Source organism: Chaetodon auriga, chromosome 1 (assembly GCF_051107435.1).
Source record: "Chaetodon auriga isolate fChaAug3 chromosome 1, fChaAug3.hap1, whole genome shotgun sequence".
Lineage (NCBI taxonomy): Eukaryota > Metazoa > Chordata > Actinopteri > Chaetodontiformes > Chaetodontidae > Chaetodon > Chaetodon auriga.
The window spans coordinates 21,883,233-21,899,657 of record NC_135074.1 but is presented as its reverse complement, the minus strand read 5'-3'; the positions used below and the strand labels follow the sequence as shown (position 1 = coordinate 21,899,657).

Sequence of the window (16,425 nt, the reverse complement as noted above, 5' to 3'; positions counted from 1 at the left end):
GAAGCTTATTACAGCCAGTGGGTCAGGAAGTTGGATATCATTTATTCAAGGTGAGTTACCTTAAGACTACAGTTAAATCAACTTTCTTCCGTCCATTTGACCATGCAGTCTGCCTCAGTCATTCAGAGAACGTGTAAATTACAATAACAAGTTGCAGGCCTTTTCATATAATCTTTATTGCTGTTACACAGTGTTTGTACCCCATGAATTTGAATGACATTTTATAAGAATTTAAAGGGAAAGCATCTCTGCAGACAAACATATCTTCTGGCTAAGAAGCTTCAATCCAAGATCCTTTGCCAAACTAAACAATGCAGACCCACTCCATATAACCACTTCAAATCCTCTGGTGGACGCATTTCCCTCTAAGGCCACGATGAGAGGCTCATGTAAGCAGCTCATCAGCAGCCTGTTTGCCCATATGTGCCTCACACCCCACAGTCCCCAGTGGATCCTGGCTCTGTGCAGCGATACCATCTCATCTGCCAACATGGACCACTTGGAAAACCCCCCAGTCCCTCTTCTGGTTGGCCTATTCTGCCCTCACTGGCCAGTGTTACGGTCAGCTCGGATGGTGTAGCCAGTCTGCCCGCCAAGTCAAGTACCCAATCAAGAGCTGGCCAGCAGAAACTGAAGAAATGCAGGTGAATACTGAATAAGAGAGGTTAAGCAACGAATGAGATGCAGAGTCATGATGCCAACTGAAAATCAGCAGAGGCCAAATGGGGGCAAGCACATATTTTCCAGCAGTAAACACACACACAGTACATTGGCAGGAATAAATCTTCACAAATTTACTTTGATAATCAAATGTATAACACAGACAGACAAGCTTGACTTGAGCACGAGGAGAAGCAGTCTTGGTAGTGGTGTTTTGTTAAATCAGTAAGGTGTGAATCCTTGGGGCCAGTATTGATGATGGCATATGCTGTGGGAAGCAGACAGACAGGAAAGCAGGGTCCAGTGTCATGTCTGCGGTGTCTGCAGGTCCCGCGCGGCGATGGTTCGCTTATCCCCCTGCCACCGCACATATGTTTGGGAAACGGAACAGTTGGACGTGGCCGAGGGCTAAAATGGGTCAGACTGACACAGATGGAGAAAAAACTCCCACTGGGTCACTGTCAGATGACTAACACCCACAGAAAAAAGTGAGAGAATATGTATGGGTGTGTGTGTGTGTGTGTGTGTGTGTGTGTGTGTGTGTGTGTGTGCGTCTGTATGTGTAAGGGGGAGATGGAGTCAAATTTTGACAAATTTTAACAGTTTGCCAGCAACGTTTCTTTTGAAACAAGGCTAGAAATTTTTTAACAAGTTTTGAATTCAAATTGGGTCATACAGCGCTGGAGCAGCTGAGACCAAACCACGAGCTCAGAAGAAAACCAGTGGATGTCAAGAAATTCTAACATTAAATCTGTTTGCTTTTTACTTTTTCTTCATTTATTTGATGTAGAAACACAGCCAAAACTGATCAATAATTGAGTTACTGCTCAATTAGTCATTTCATAGTGCGCTGTCACTGTGATCGAGATAAACACACTGTAATTTGTTTCTTTCAAAAAGTGCTGCTATCAAACTTGAATAACATAACAGCTGATATTTGGGGTGAGTTGAAAGCTTTGGGTTTTCGCCCTGGGAACATCAGAGTTTGTCTACAAGAAAAATCAATTGAAAGGGCAGAGAACCCAAACACATCTCAGGACAGAGGGCACTAAATGCACCTCAGTGATCAAACTGAATCATCCAGAGCAGTAGATGGTATATTCCATGACAAAAGACAGTGCCACTGAAATAATCAAGCATTTAAACAAAGCAACATCACATTATACTGTCTATCACCTTAGACTTTCCAAAACAAGATGTAACTGATTAAGCCTTTGTGAGCACCTCACAAAGATGCCATTTTTAAATTCTCCCTCAAGATGGGAGGTAATCTTCAGACAAAGCTGCCGTACTCTTCAGCAATCCCTGGTGTCACAGCTAAAACCTGCTCAGAGAGCTTCAGCAAATGTCCTTGGCTGTCAAAAGCTCCATTAGAAATGGAATGTGGGGCAATTATTGCTGAGTTGAAAAGTCACCCATCTGTATCTTTATTATGAAAATGGGAGGGAAATTCCTTTCAGCGTAATCCTCGGTGGCCTTTTGATGTGATCTTTCAACACCATTTCCCAATACAAAGTGATGGGCTGATGCCTCCTGATGAAGAGCACTGAGTCCAAAAAAAACACTGCCTTCCTGAATGTTATGTCACCCCCACTTACATTTGTCCTGTGCTCACTTTTGTAGATTTGAGGCTTTAAAGCACTTTTTGTGAGCTGAAAGCTTCCAGATGTCTGTGGGATGTTTCACCCTGGGCCTTTTTGAAAGCACTTGTGTTTGATGTAGATACAAGACGTAGAGAATCATCACAGAGCATCGTCGTCTTTCACCTCAGATGAACCATGCCATCACGAGGACAAACAAGTCCCTTTGCGCAGAATATAAGCCATGTTGTCAACCATGTATTAGTATGTGGGTGGCATGTGCTCTGTGAGGCAATCATATGTTTACAGTGAGGCTCTTGGATGAAAGTCAAGTTTGCAGCTGCAGCCTCGAAATAATTCATCGCTCGCTTTTTTACCCGGGAGGAGCCACAGGTAGTTGATGAAGTGGCAGTGCCAAGATTCCCAACTGGCGAAGACGAAGCGCAGCTGCCAGGAGTCAGCGCGGCCAGATGCCGCTGCTGATGTACCATGTGTTCCAAGCAGGGCAACAGTGTGTTTGTGTGTGAGCTGGGGTGGGAGGGGAGAGAGCGGAGCGCTTGCCAAGACATTCTCACATTGATGCCAACCTGACACATGCTTGGGTACTCCCCACGGTTTGTGTTACCATCTCAGCCTCTCTCTCGGATCTGTGGGGGGTCCCCTCTTTCCCTTTTCCTCAGATGCAGTCCTTTGCCAAGATGGGAATTGGCGCCTGCTTGCGGCCGTCCAGCCCATCAGTGGCGAGATCCTTTCAGGTGGTCTTTGCTGGCGTGTTGGCAGCAGGCCATTGCAGCAGAATGCCAGCCTCTGCTAGATGCTCTGTCTAATCATGCTTTCACCATAATCGGAACTATGACTCCTTATGGTATCCATGTCTTGTCCTCTCACCCCTGATAAACAGACGTGATGCCCTTCATCATCCTCCACTCTTCATCATTTCATTTCTGCATGTCTCCAGATTCTACAGGCTCAGATTCCAGTCCCCATACAATGCATGTCAAAAATATGGCCAACATCCAGGAAGCAAATCCAGAAACATGGGTCGTCTGTGCCTTATTTCGTTTCATCGGAGACGACGTTCGGTCATTTTTAGGTTGAATCCTTAGAAAAAGCAGCATTGCCATCTGCATAGAAAAAAAGACGAAAGACTGTGCATATGCCTAACAAATAAAGGATTCTCTTGAAATTACATAGCTGCTGGGGTAGCATAGCATCCCCTTGAATAGCGTTTTCCCCACGAATGGGAACGAGTGGTCTTTGACGATACTATTCCTGAGAGTGGAGGGGAGTTCTCTGAAACAAAGGCTCCAATTTCGTTAGGAACATGCCATCCTTGTTTGCAGTGTAGGGGGTTTGGGGAGGGAAGTGAAAACTTTTTGAACGTGTGCCATGTCTGTACCATTCTCTTATCTGAGGCCCGCGACTGCCAGCTGGCGGCTGAATGTGCCCACTTGCACTGTGATGTTGAAGCCAGCCAAGTTAGCTTGGCACACTGAGTGGTAGGACTGGCATGTGATCTAAAGCCAAACAGCTCTGTGTGGGGTAGCAGCATACATGTGCACTCTCTCTTGCCCTGTCCTCGTCTCTGGTGAGCAGCCCCTCCACTGGATCTGCAGGTGCTCAAAAATAGAGGTGGGACTTGCCAAACAAGCTGAGTTAAGAACCACGGGATGACAGACAACAACAGAAGTCAAGCTCTGGTAGCTCCATAATCAATGTCATTTTATCTGAATTCAGCTGTATGTGGACTCCATCCGTCTGGTACAATGCAAACAAACATTAAAACTTGAAAAATAACAAAACATAAAAAGGGTGAAACTGAGTTTTGTTTTCTTTTTTTTTTTAAAGGAAAAAAGACTAAATTAATTCAACCTAAAAGCCACACAGTTCAATATTCATCTCCAGGGAGAGAATGTGGAAATCATTTTATGTTGTGAAATATGTTAAAGAAGCAAGTACGGCATCTTTTAAGTAATTTAACACAGTGTTTTTGGACAGTTAAAACAGTTTTTTTGTTTGTTTGATTGTTTGTTTTTTTAAGTCTCAGTCGCCACACAAGAGCATGAGTTTCTTGCGTGTACTTACGAGGCAGGAACCATTCAAGCCACCTGTGTTTCATACCGGAACATTAATGGCGTTGCGCCGTCCTTCACTACAAAACGTGCCGGCTTTTGATTTAGGTAAGGTGAAATTGAATCAAAGTAGATATGAATACAGCGGAACACGGGTATTACGTAAGAAATGTTGGTATATTATTGGCTGTAGAAAGAGGATTTTTATTGGCCGTGGTTTCGCTGAAGTCCGTTCAGTATCGCGTTGAACTGTCAGTTACCTAAAAAATGTCAAATGTCGAGAGTAGTTAGCATTACCTGTGAAGTTATTGAATGCGACTACGTTAGCGACAGTAGCTAAAACAACCGTTACTCTGAGCTCGCAAGCGAACATACGTTTATGAAACAATAAACGTTAAGAAATCAAAGCTACAGACACTGTCCTCTATTGCTGAAACAGACCTTTATTTTTATCATCAGGTTGTCCGAGAAACAGTTCATAAACTCAGAATAGTTGGTAATTAAAGGGACTTACATACATACAGTCCAGCGCTGCTCTGCCTGTGAAAGCAGCTGTATGTCCTCTGAGACTCTGGAGGAAGCTTTCCAGAGTCTGACTAAATAATCCTGAAGATGTCATTTCGACCTGGGCTTCAGCCTTCATTGGTGTTGCATTCTGAAAATTACCGATATTTGTGACTAAAAGTCAAGATATCTCAACTTTTTCTTCTGATACAAAATACAAATATTATAGTTTGTGTTCTCACTCTCTGCTGCAAGTCATAGCTACTTTTTGAAATCTGGAGAACAAACGTTGAATTCACTGATGGAGAGGAGATCCATTTTCCTCTATTTTATATATGTGTGCAATAATAGTTAATATTTGATATGCATTTTTAAAGTACCATTTGATTTTACAAAATTATAAAATGTATTTTCTATGAAAGGGGACTTCTTATATTCAGCTCTGCAAATACATTTAAGCTGCTTGCAATGAGTTTCATGGTGCAATGCTAAATTAATGAAAGCAAAAGAGAATCAATTGCCAGTTGAACTGAATATTACAGAACTCAGGAGGATCATTAGATTTAAGCGCTTTAGGAGATGATGTCAAACTTTAGGAGATGATGTCAAACTTTTTTTTCACAGTCTGATATGAGCGGATGCATAAGGCTGAGGATGAAGCCATCTTGAGGTCCTAACTCCGGAGGGTCTGAACAGCTGAGTCTCAAACATGCTGTCAGGACTTGTTGCTGCTGCCTGCCACTCTCTGAAGTGGACGCTGCCTCACTGGAAAGCCACTCTTCACAGAACTTACTGCCCATCAAAGCCAGGGCGATGCCTACCGGGAGCTGTGGCTCAAAGGAGGGCTCACCGATGGATTACAGCACCATCATCAAGGATAAAACAGACGCCAGTGTTTTCCAGAGCTCCAGCTTTTGGAGATAGGCTTGCTATCATAGACAGCTGTGGCAGCCACAGCTACAAGCAGCTCTATTGCAGCAGCTTAGGTCTTGCAGGGAGAATTAGTACCACTCTTAACTCTGACTTTGGGGGTCTGGAAGGCAAACGAGTCTCCTTCTTGTGTGCTAATGATGCTTCCTACACAGTGGCACAGTGGGCGTCTTGGATGAGTGGTGGGACAGCGGTGCCACTCTACCGAAAACACCCTCAATCTGAACTGGAGTACATCATCTCTGACTCCCAGAGTTCGCTGCTGGTGGCAGGGCATCCCTATGCTGATACCCTCGAGCCACTGGCACAGAGGCTGGGGTTGCCATGCCTGACGCTGCCCCCGACTTCTGAGCTGGACACTTTAGATGCGGCAGACTTTCAGGAGCAGGAGACAGCCATCACAGACTGGGCTGATCGACCAGCGATGATCATATACACCAGTGGTACCACAGGGAAACCCAAGGGAGTTCTGCACACGCACAGCAGCATCCAAGCCATGGTAAGTGTTGTCTTTTAAACCATAATTACATTGGAGAGGATGCAAATTCCATTTCAGTTTCTAGTTTGGCCATAGCACGTGTTTATCAGCAGTGAAAACGGTTGATTCACAGCTTTGATGTAGCAGAGGACAATACAGCTGGTGCTAATGGCCGACAACGCCGTGGCTAATTAAAATAAGGAGCAGCGCGGGTTGTCTGTGCAGTAGCTATGGGCTCTTTCTATCTGTTAGCTTATTTTAAACCTTAACGACAGCTGAGCATAACACTGTTTCAGAATAAAACAAAAAACATCACCTAATTTCTAATAGCCAATGAAGACTTTATAATATTTCTGGTGTTTCTGCGTCAGTTTATATTAAATTCAGACAAGGGGACTTTATGAAACTTTTTTTCCAGATGTAATCTAACAAACATAGTATCATACTTTGTGTTGTACTCAACAGTGAGTTCATGCTTTTGGTGTCTGAGCCAATAAATTGGCCAAACTGATATGTAATGATATGTGGTATTGGTGTATATGTCGACCAATACGTAAATAAGTACTAAGAAACAGCAGTATGAAAATTTAGCCTGTGAGTACACTCACAGGCTTTGGTGTTTGTCATGTGGTTTCCCACAACTTACCCCATCCGTGAAGTACACAGTATTGTTACATAGTAGAGTATTGATACGCTGTTTTTCATGGGCTAAATTGTGCGAGACCACCAGTATGTTATTCAAACACCTTCCAATGTCTCTCTGAAAGAACTTTAATATTTAAGTCAGTTTTATTTAAATTGACAAAAATCACAAGTCCTAAATCTGACAGTGGCTTGAAATGGAATAAGAGTCGCAGTTTTCTTTCAGTCTTTCTGCGGCATATTTCATGCAGTGTAGGCAGAGATTAAGAAATGACTATTCAGAGCTCCACAACACTAACAAATATAGACACATAAAATGTATGCATATTCTTGAGTGTTGAGACAGCTCCCCATCCACATTTGACTTCCTGATTAGCATCAGTCCTCTTTTGTTCCAATCGAGCTTTCTGAATAATCACTAATTTATGCCATTAAAGATCTCCTGAAGATTTTCCAGTATGTTTTTAAGTGAAATTGACCTACATGTCCAATGGTGTGGAAAATTAAATCACTCTGAAAGACGGCAGAGCTTCATTTGTCTCTGCTTGGCTCAGGGAAGTGAGTGAGTGAGTGATTAAGTGAGTCTGTCTGTTTTACTGGAAGGCAACAACATCAGGTTGTCTGAATTCCTGGAAAGCTCCTCTGTCAGGTTAATGCGAATGAAGACTCGAGACAAATGTTAAAAGGAAGATTCATTCGCTGAATCGCTTCCAAATGTAAGCGTAGATGTAAGATGACCATCTTACACTTCCACCAGTATTGATGTCTTTGACAATGTGTGTTCAGTATCTTCCCTGAATGACTACTCAGACAGCAGTGCTGCAACTCAGTGAATCAAACACTGAATAACTTAATTATTGAGCCTGTGCCTGTGGTGTGTTTTGTGCATGATGTTACTTAAAGATGCCGACATCATGAACAGTGTCAGAGGGGTACTGAATGCCATGTGAGTGATCAGAAACTGCAGTAACACCTGTAACAAAAGACCACTCCACACTGACCTACATGGGCGTGTTGTTGGTGTTGTGATTCCAAATACCGGCTGTTAGAGCAAAACATTAACATGAGGTCTGATCTCTGAATGCGTGCGTGTTTTCTGTGTCAGCAGTTTCTAGCTGTGATCTGTTCAGTTGTATTACATGTACATTCAGGAGCATGAGGTGGAGGTTTCGCTGTTTCTATACAAGATTATACTATAGTGAACAGGACACAATATCCCGAACACCTGGACAATGTGATACCACTCTAAGTCACAAATCATCTTTTCATTGCATCACCAGTTGAACAATTTAAAGTGATGTTTAGATTGCATTTCTAGCACTATTTTATTGTTTGTTGGCAATTTTCCTTTTATTCCTCTTAAATACTATAAACATATGATGATAATGTCATCATGCTGAGATGGACTGTATCACAGCAGCTGTAAGGACAGCAGCAATCGACTTTTCATAACATGAAGGACAAATATCAGGTTTTAGTGTTCTTACTACTTAACTTAATATTATTTATACTCGGTTTGTACATCACACAGGGAGAAATTAATTGTTGAAGAGACCAACAGCATCCTCTGCAGACCAGTTTGATGGTGATAATTTTGAGTTAATTGGAGTTATTGAGGTATTATTATGCTCTCCAACAGCAGCCAAATTCATTGTTCACAGGGGTTCCGGGCTAAAATAATTTTCCATAAGCAGGAAATTACTAATTGAGGTGTGAATGCAGCAGCTTTGGATGAAACTAGGAACAAAATAATGAAGACTTGAAATGCATCCCTCCTCTCTTCCCTCCCCTTCTCATCCCTCAGGTCCAGTGTCTGGTTTCAGAATGGGCGTGGTCCAGAGATGACATCATCCTCCACACCTTGCCGCTCCACCACGTGCATGGCATCGTTAACAAGCTGCTGTGCCCGCTCTGGGTGGGCGCCACCTGTGTCATGCTGCCTGACTTCCAGCCTCAGAAGGTCTAGTCTCTCCTTTGTTTCTCTTGGTACAATGTAGCTTTCATTAACACCCCTGAACAAAAGAGGCAGCTGTACAGCAGTTAGCTATCATTGACAGCGAGGCTGAGAAGTATTTCAGATGCATGAACATGGTGCTGCTGGGTTGGAAAAGACCTTCAGCTCTTTCCACTTCAGCCCCTCTTTCTCTGTCAGTGTTTCCCTTTTCCCCATCCACTTTTCTCCTCCTTCCTTTCTCCCCGCTTCATCTCCTCTCCTTCTATCAGTCTGTCCTCCTCCTCCCTCTCTGACTGTCAAACTAAGTGTTTGGGGCTCAGTGATGAATTGCCCTGTGTGGCTTTGTATCTGACCAATGCCGACTCACGGCAGGGGCTTAAGCAGCGGATCAATCGATGAGCTGACATTGAAGGATGATAGTGCTTATTTGGCCCTGAGAAAGGAGGGGAAGATGGGGTGCTAAGTGTGTGTGTGTGTGTGTGTGTGTGTGTGTGTGTGTGTGTGTGTGTGTGTGTGTGTGTGTGTGTGTGTGTGTAGGCGTGGCTTTGGAACATACAGCATAGGAGTGTAAATGCACATGTTTTCCAGCATATGTGTGTGTGTGTTTGTATGTCAGGCCCTCCCCGGCTCAGTGGCAGTGAAGGTAGATGGAAAGGAAAGGTCGTTAAAGGACATATGTATCTGTCAACATGGGTATTGCTACACTGTAATAGCTATCAGTATTCAGCTGTTATCCCTGACCTTGTGCACCAAACCGCAGAACCCCTCCTCTCACCCTCAGAAAAAAAAGCCTTTATTCTCCTCCTGCTGAAGTTACAGTACATTGATGAAGTGATCGATAGCCTGTCTCTTCTATCCCCTAAGATCTCTGAAGGGTAGCCTAGGCAGCAGAGGCTGCCATTGATTTTTTCCGATTTCGCCCGGAGATAGTGACAGAAATTTTCGGTGCAGGAATTGTGAGCCAGTAAATCGCAGATAAGTCTATTTCAAGTGTGCTATTGCAAGCTGACAGGGGCAGATACTCTTCCTGGGGTTCAGACAGCACTGGTCAGATGGAGTTTCTTTAGTTGTATCCCTGTTGTCTGCTACGATTAACCACAAGGAATGAGTTCATTAACCTGTTAATTAAAAGCTGGTTGAAGTTTTCATTTATCCTGTGAAATATATTAACTTCTAGATTTTTGGCACAACGTTTGGTGCAGACATTCATTGTCCCCAGACGATGAATCAGACCTGACTTTTTCTTTATCAGCACAATGAGGCGGTTTTCATTGCAATGTCTGATGTGAATTAATTCTAATCACCCTGACTGTTCTAAATTTCACTTGTCCAGTACTTTGTTTATGACCAAATACCTGCAACGCAAATGACATTCCCATCAGCTTCAGCTGTACTTTGTGTTTCGTGCTATAGTTTTAGTGCTTAGCAAATCTTAGCATGCTGATACGCTAAACTATGGTGAACATTATAAACCTTATACCTGCTAAACAGCATGTTGGCGTTGTCATTGTGAGCTTGTTAAACAAAAGCACCTACAAGTACAGGCTAGCTCAGCTGCTGGCATGGCTGTAGACTCCTTTTTTGAAAGAGAACGAGCTTCACTAAAGTTTCCAAAGTAAAACACAATCAGAAAATAGCAACGTTATGATAGCCGATCAAAGGTGAGAGGGCTGAAAAGCCGACCAAGCATCAGTGCAAACTTTTGACACCTGAGAGTTTTCCACTCTCAGCGCTGTTGACACATAGGAATTCAGCATCGCGTCCTTCTCAGGAAGAATTGGTAATTGTGCCAGAGTCCCGTGTTGAGTGCAGGACTGAGCAGCTCATTGAGTTGTTTAGGATGCAGGCCGCAGCTCTGGGTTCTCACCACATCCGGTCCCCTAGGTGGAGGCCAGCTCTTTGACGGACATAAATTGCCTTCCTCTCTCCTCCAGACAGGACTTGCTGGAAGCGCTCCACTGCACTTGACAGACACCACGCAGAATGGTCAGGGCACACTCAGTTAATAATCCTTGTCTCTGCACAAAGTTTTGTTCTGTATGTGCACAGGTGAACTATGAGCGCCCACAATTTTTCAACTTGAAATGATGTTTGGAGAAATGGGATGGGGCCCAATCAGACTGTGGACAAGTCTTCATCATCTCAGCACTATTTATCTCTATATTTTTGTTTGTTTATTAGAGGCAGAGGAGGTCAGAGGAGAAGTTAGTAGATGATAGATTAGGCGATTCTCCGAAGAAGTGATTGAAAGGAGAAGTGGAAGGAAGAGTTTAGAAATTGTTGGCACATTAAGAAAGATGTGGTAGTACTGCAGGTGAGAGGGATGATGGGAAAGACTGCATCTTTCTGTGTGTGAGTATGTGTCTAGGTGTGTGTGTGTGTGTGTGTGTGTGTGTGTGTGTGTGTGTGTGTGTGTGTGTGTGTGTGTGTTAGAGAGAGAGAGACTGCAGAGGCAGTGAAGCAGGAAATTACGAAATGGAGAGAGAAGGTAAGTGAATGTGAGATAGGGAGCGGAGAGGGGAGAAAGAAAGATGAAGGGAAGATGCGGGGTCAGGGATGAAAGTGGAGAATGAAAAAGAAGCACTTGGGTAATGGAGGTAGAATGAAAGAAGAAGAAGAAGAAGAAGTAGAAGAAGAAGTGAGGATAAGTAGCCTGAGAGGAGAGGGGAGGGGAGGGGAGGGAAGACAGCTGGGGAGGAGCGGTTTGTCTCCCAGGGGGGAGACAGGACTTAGAGAAGCTGTCGTTCACCTTCACTTAATTCATGCTGTCGTCCCATCCTCCCATCGTCTTCTGTGATGTACCCAGACTGTCTGGTTGTGTGTGTGTGTGTGTGTGTGTGTGTGTGTGTGTGAGGGATGAGGTGGAGTGGGTGGAGCGGTGTGGGTAAAATGGCTTTGTCCTTGAACAAGTGAGTTTATGTGATATTTGAACAGTATTTTTATATGTGCATTTAGTTCTCAATGCGTGTTTACGTCCATTAACGTCCGGCGCGTGTGTTTAAAGCAGCACGCTCGCTGCAGCAGAGGACACGAGTGGCTCCTTCTGTAACAGTCAAACAGCACATTTGTCAAAAGTAGTCACGCTGAAGGCCTTTTAGCTGGCCGTCGTGCCAGCGCCGCCCTACAGCAGCCTGACCTTTACAAATCTTGACTTTTTTTCCTTGCCTTTTCATTGGCGTTGTGTTGGCGGTTTTAATACGAGGCCGCTGTCTGGACCTTACTCTGCCATTTACATCAAATGAAAGAGAAAAAAAAATGTCACTTGCACATGCACTAATGGAATGAATCTGAATGTAATAATTTAGTTTTGCATGGCCTTGTCAGTTAGATACACTACTTTCCTTTTTTCGCCTTTCCTTATCTCCCTCCCTCTTCCTCCCTCTTCAGTTATATGTTGTGCTTATCGCTCTCTCTCTTTCCCAGGTGTGGGAGATGCTGTTGAGCTCCAAGGCTCCTCTGGTTAACGTGTTCATGGCCGTGCCAACTATCTACTCGAAGCTGATCCAGTACTACGATCAGCACTTCACACAGCCTCATGTCAAGGACTTTGTCAAAGCTGCCTGCAGAGAGAGGATCAGGTACTGGCTGTGGGATCAGTGACTTACTCATGGGTAGATAGGTGTATTTATACGTCTATGTATACACACACGTAGATAGATAGATAGATAGATAGATAGATAGATAGATAGATAGATAGATAGATAGATAATCTGAATCACCCCTTTTTCGAATTTCACAGGCTTTTCATAGACATTCAAGGCCATCATTTCATTGACTTTAAAGAGGGTAGACTTTAAAGTAACATGTTTCATAAAGTTTTTATGGCATAATATAACCTAGGAATGTTTTATTTGGAGCCTGGAGTGTTTCCCTCACGTCTAGCCCTCTCCCCGCAGGCTAATGGTTTCGGGCTCAGCTGCTCTCCCTCTTCCCACTCTGCAGCGCTGGGAGGAGATTACAGGACACACACTGCTAGAACGCTACGGCATGACCGAGATCGGCATGGCACTTTCCAATCCTCTCAAGGGCCCACGCATCCCAGGTACACAAGTTTGACTGACTGGATACGCTTATACACCCACCCACACACACACACTTTTGCTCAGTATGGAAAACCGCATATAGGGGGGAAAGTAAACATAAGATAAAAGTAAACTTACACGATCAGTGTGTAAGATTTAGTGGATTTACTGGCAGAATATGGGAGAAATGAATGTTGTCATCAGTGTATAATCACCTGAAAATAAGATTCATATTTTCGTTACCTTAGAATGAAGTCTTTAACGAACAAGCACTGCCTCCATGGCCGCCGTGGGTCCTCCTATGCGCCTGGAAAGGGAGGCAATGGCCAGGTGATGCGAGGGGTATTCAACCTCACTGCTAAATGCCCCTAAATCCTACATGCTGGTCCTTTAATGTCAGCCTCAGAGCAGCTATATTTCAGAGCTGTTTATTCTAACTCCTTCATTCCGGTAAATAAAAATACTATCAATCAACCAGCCAAGGTGTCAAAAACACAAAGAGCACGAAGGCAGCTGAAAGTCGAGGTCTTGGTCCTCTTCCAGGCAAACTGTGGTGAGGTTACGAGCCAACTGCTGGATCAACGGCAGGAAACCAAGCTAGAACAAAACGTTTTCTAAAGACAGGTTTGACATCTGATAATCAGCAGTGACTCAAGCTTGAAAAGCCTTTCATGACAAAACAAACTGCAGGTGACACTTCATCATGTGCTCTTAGCCGGTCTGAACACCAGTTGAGGTAAATGACAGTAAAGACTGCAGGTTTTGTGTGAGTCCATCACAGTCGGCCCCTCTGATGGATGGAGGCAGCCCATGAATTTGGATGCCATTCACTTCAGATGTGTTTTCGGAGGCATTCTGTGAAAAAAAACAAAAAACATCAGTGTAGCCAGTAGCTGGCATTACTCTTGAGAATTAGCTAGATTATGATTATCAGTCAACAAACTTGCAATCAGTGATTGGTTCCACTACAATCACATTAAATATTTTTCTAAAAATCCATGTCCAGCAAAGATGGGCAGAGAGTATGGTTTTAGACAGAGCTTGAGGCTTTCATGGAGATTAATTAAAATGAAAATGACTTCACGGAGCAGAAGATTGGAGTTTTTTGCTTTCTGTTCTTTCCCAAAGTTGAAGTTTATTGTGGAGCCGCTGATAATGGCCCATCCCATTAACTGCAGTTTTGCTGATTTGTTGGTGAAATCTGCTGGGCTTCTATTAAAACTGGGCCAAATTTGATTAAAGCTTCTCGACATCTAGATCTTAGACAGTGCAATCATTGTTCAACGTAAATTTGATGACTGTATTTCAGTATGTGGCAGATTCTAAGATGTCATGGACATATTTCTTGGACGAAGATGTACAAAAGCTGTTCAAAAGTGTAGCGTATTTAGCCAGTATTCAGGTTTACAAATGCCACAGCAGCATTTAACAGCCTGATAAATTCAGCCCAGATTAATCTGCACTTTACAGAAACCAAACTGCTGTTGTGACCACACACTCAGTAACTTTCCTCTTCTGTATCTCACATCTCTCAGATATCTCTAATATTGTTCGACCTCCTTCACCGGTTTGATTCAGCACTTCAGCATCACGTGTTGTGAAGGCAGTTTTCTCTTGTGTGATGTTGGATAAAACCTCATGATCCCAACTACACCTCCCTCACATGCATAAACAAAGGCAAGGTCTGAAAATGAGGTCAGGCTAGCGGTGGTTGCTTTCTTCTCCTGTCTTCTCCTGTCCTCCCCCCACCCTCCGCTTTCCCCTCCTGCTCCCCAGCCTACTCTTCCTCTTTACAGGTAAAGCTAATTATCTTGCAAGTGGATTGAGTAATCCTCTGCCTGGCTGTTTTGTTGAGGTACTGTTTTGTTTGTTTGTCAGGTAATGCTTGGCATAAACTGAGCAGGCTGTGTTTGATTCCTCTCAGGTGATTATTAAGAATGGCTTCAAGAGGTCTGTGCTTCTATTGATGTTTCCACTGCAGCACAGAGACTTTTGTGGAAAATGTGTGTACGTCCGTGTGTACGTCTCCGAGTGTGTGAATGCAGGCGTGAGCTTGTGCCTGTTTGAGTCAGTGTGTTCCTGTCTTTAAGTAGGTTAAAATGGATCAATAGCAACCATAGGAAACGCTCTCAGAAGAGAAGTGGAGTGGAGTCACTTGCCTCTTTTACACAGCCAGTTCAAGGGGGGAATGTTGGGCCGATATGAAACGTATTAACACGGAATGGAGGGGCATTGCTGTTCCGCCCTTAAGCAGGCGGCGGAGGTAGTGACAGACTCCAGTAGGGCGTCTAATTGGCCTGATTTTGTTACGTAGCTTACAGTTTTGGAGCATTCCAGATTAACAGCATTGCGGCTTTCTAGGTCACATTGCCCTTGTTGAGATGTAAATATGTAAGATTAGTTCAGCCTAGTTCTTTCCATCTTATTATTATCTCCCTCTGCCACCCCCTTCATTGCCTTCATTCTTTTTCTTCCTACTTTTTCAGCCTCTTTTAGAGATCTAGAGATCGAGGCAGCATCACTCTTCGTCTTCCTGCCAGAGCTTTATGTCATCTGAAGCTCAAAATTATGTAGTCTTTCACAAACGTCATTGAAGAAAAACTGTGGACCAGTCCTCTCTGGACCTTTGTCATTCCTTCTCCACTCCTCACAGACCCTTTCCCACCCAGCAAGTAGCATTTATAACCTGTCTGTGCTCTTCAAAATGGCACTCAATCTTGTTGAATCATCGAAACCCAAATGCTACAAGTCTCCAAGATTTCTAAAGCTCCTGACCTGAGAGGGAAAAAATGATGATAGAGGAGGGTGTAAAAGGGGAGAGAGATTTTCTGAATTGCACCATAAATGGATTTTGAAGACACTGTCATTGAGGGAGAAGAGTTTGTTTTTGTCATTTTGTAGATGGCAGTTTTTTAGCTGGACAGGGTGAAGAACTCACAGAAGATTACTCGTTCCACAGTTCTTCACCCCGATCAGAGGAAAAGAGAACAAGAGGCTGAGACACTGACCTCTTTCTGTTTTCTTTTTTTTTGTAATCTCTTATTTCCCAGGTTTGTTCTAAAGGAACAAACCTGGTAAATGTTTGGCAGTGTCCTCATAGCTCTACCTGTCATCCCAGTCTTTAATTACATTATGCTCACCATGTCCACTTCCAAGATCCGGGAAGGTGAGAAGTGTGACGGGGCACGGACACAATCTGTCAGATGATTCGACAGTCTTTGAACAAAACACATCAGATAAACGTATTTGGAAAAGAAAACAAAGACGGTAGACGCACCTGTGTCACCGTGTCCCCACACCTCATCAGTTACTTGTAGAATAATAAAAATGAGACACAGGTTAAACCCAAATTATCAAACTCGGCTGTTCATATAAAGAGTCACAGAAATAGTTGTGTGACTGATGAAGAAAAGCAGGAGAGAGAAGTTCAAACCCTGCCTCCTTTCTCACCTCTGCACAGTTGGCCAGTAGGTTGTTTGCAGATGATGTCACGTCGCTCTTTTGTTGTGGTGCGAACTGCAGATTTTCTGCATCGGAAGCACTATAAGACACACTCAAAATGCCGATGTTTTACATCGTTTAC

The 16,425-nt window shown here is 43.6% G+C and overlaps 1 protein-coding gene across 2 annotated transcripts in view; it reads left to right on the top strand.

The window, feature by feature from the left end:
- Positions 1-4,376: 4,376 nt before the first annotated feature.
- acsf3 (acyl-CoA synthetase family member 3) overlaps positions 4,377-16,425 on the top strand; it is a 30,616-nt gene continuing 18,567 nt past the window's right edge. Inside the window, exons 1-5 of one of the 2 annotated variants that reach the window (XM_076729813.1) lie at positions 4,377-4,420; positions 5,441-6,245; positions 8,671-8,826; positions 12,244-12,398; positions 12,717-12,862. In XM_076729813.1, the coding sequence (XP_076585928.1) occupies positions 5,526-6,245; positions 8,671-8,826; positions 12,244-12,398; positions 12,717-12,862 (1,177 nt within the window). In that variant the 5' untranslated portion in view covers positions 4,377-4,420; positions 5,441-5,525. Of the gene's footprint in view, positions 4,421-4,510; positions 4,556-5,440; positions 6,246-8,670; positions 8,827-12,243; positions 12,399-12,716; positions 12,863-16,425 lie in introns of those variants that run through there. The other variant, XM_076729804.1, reaches the window with a different exon arrangement.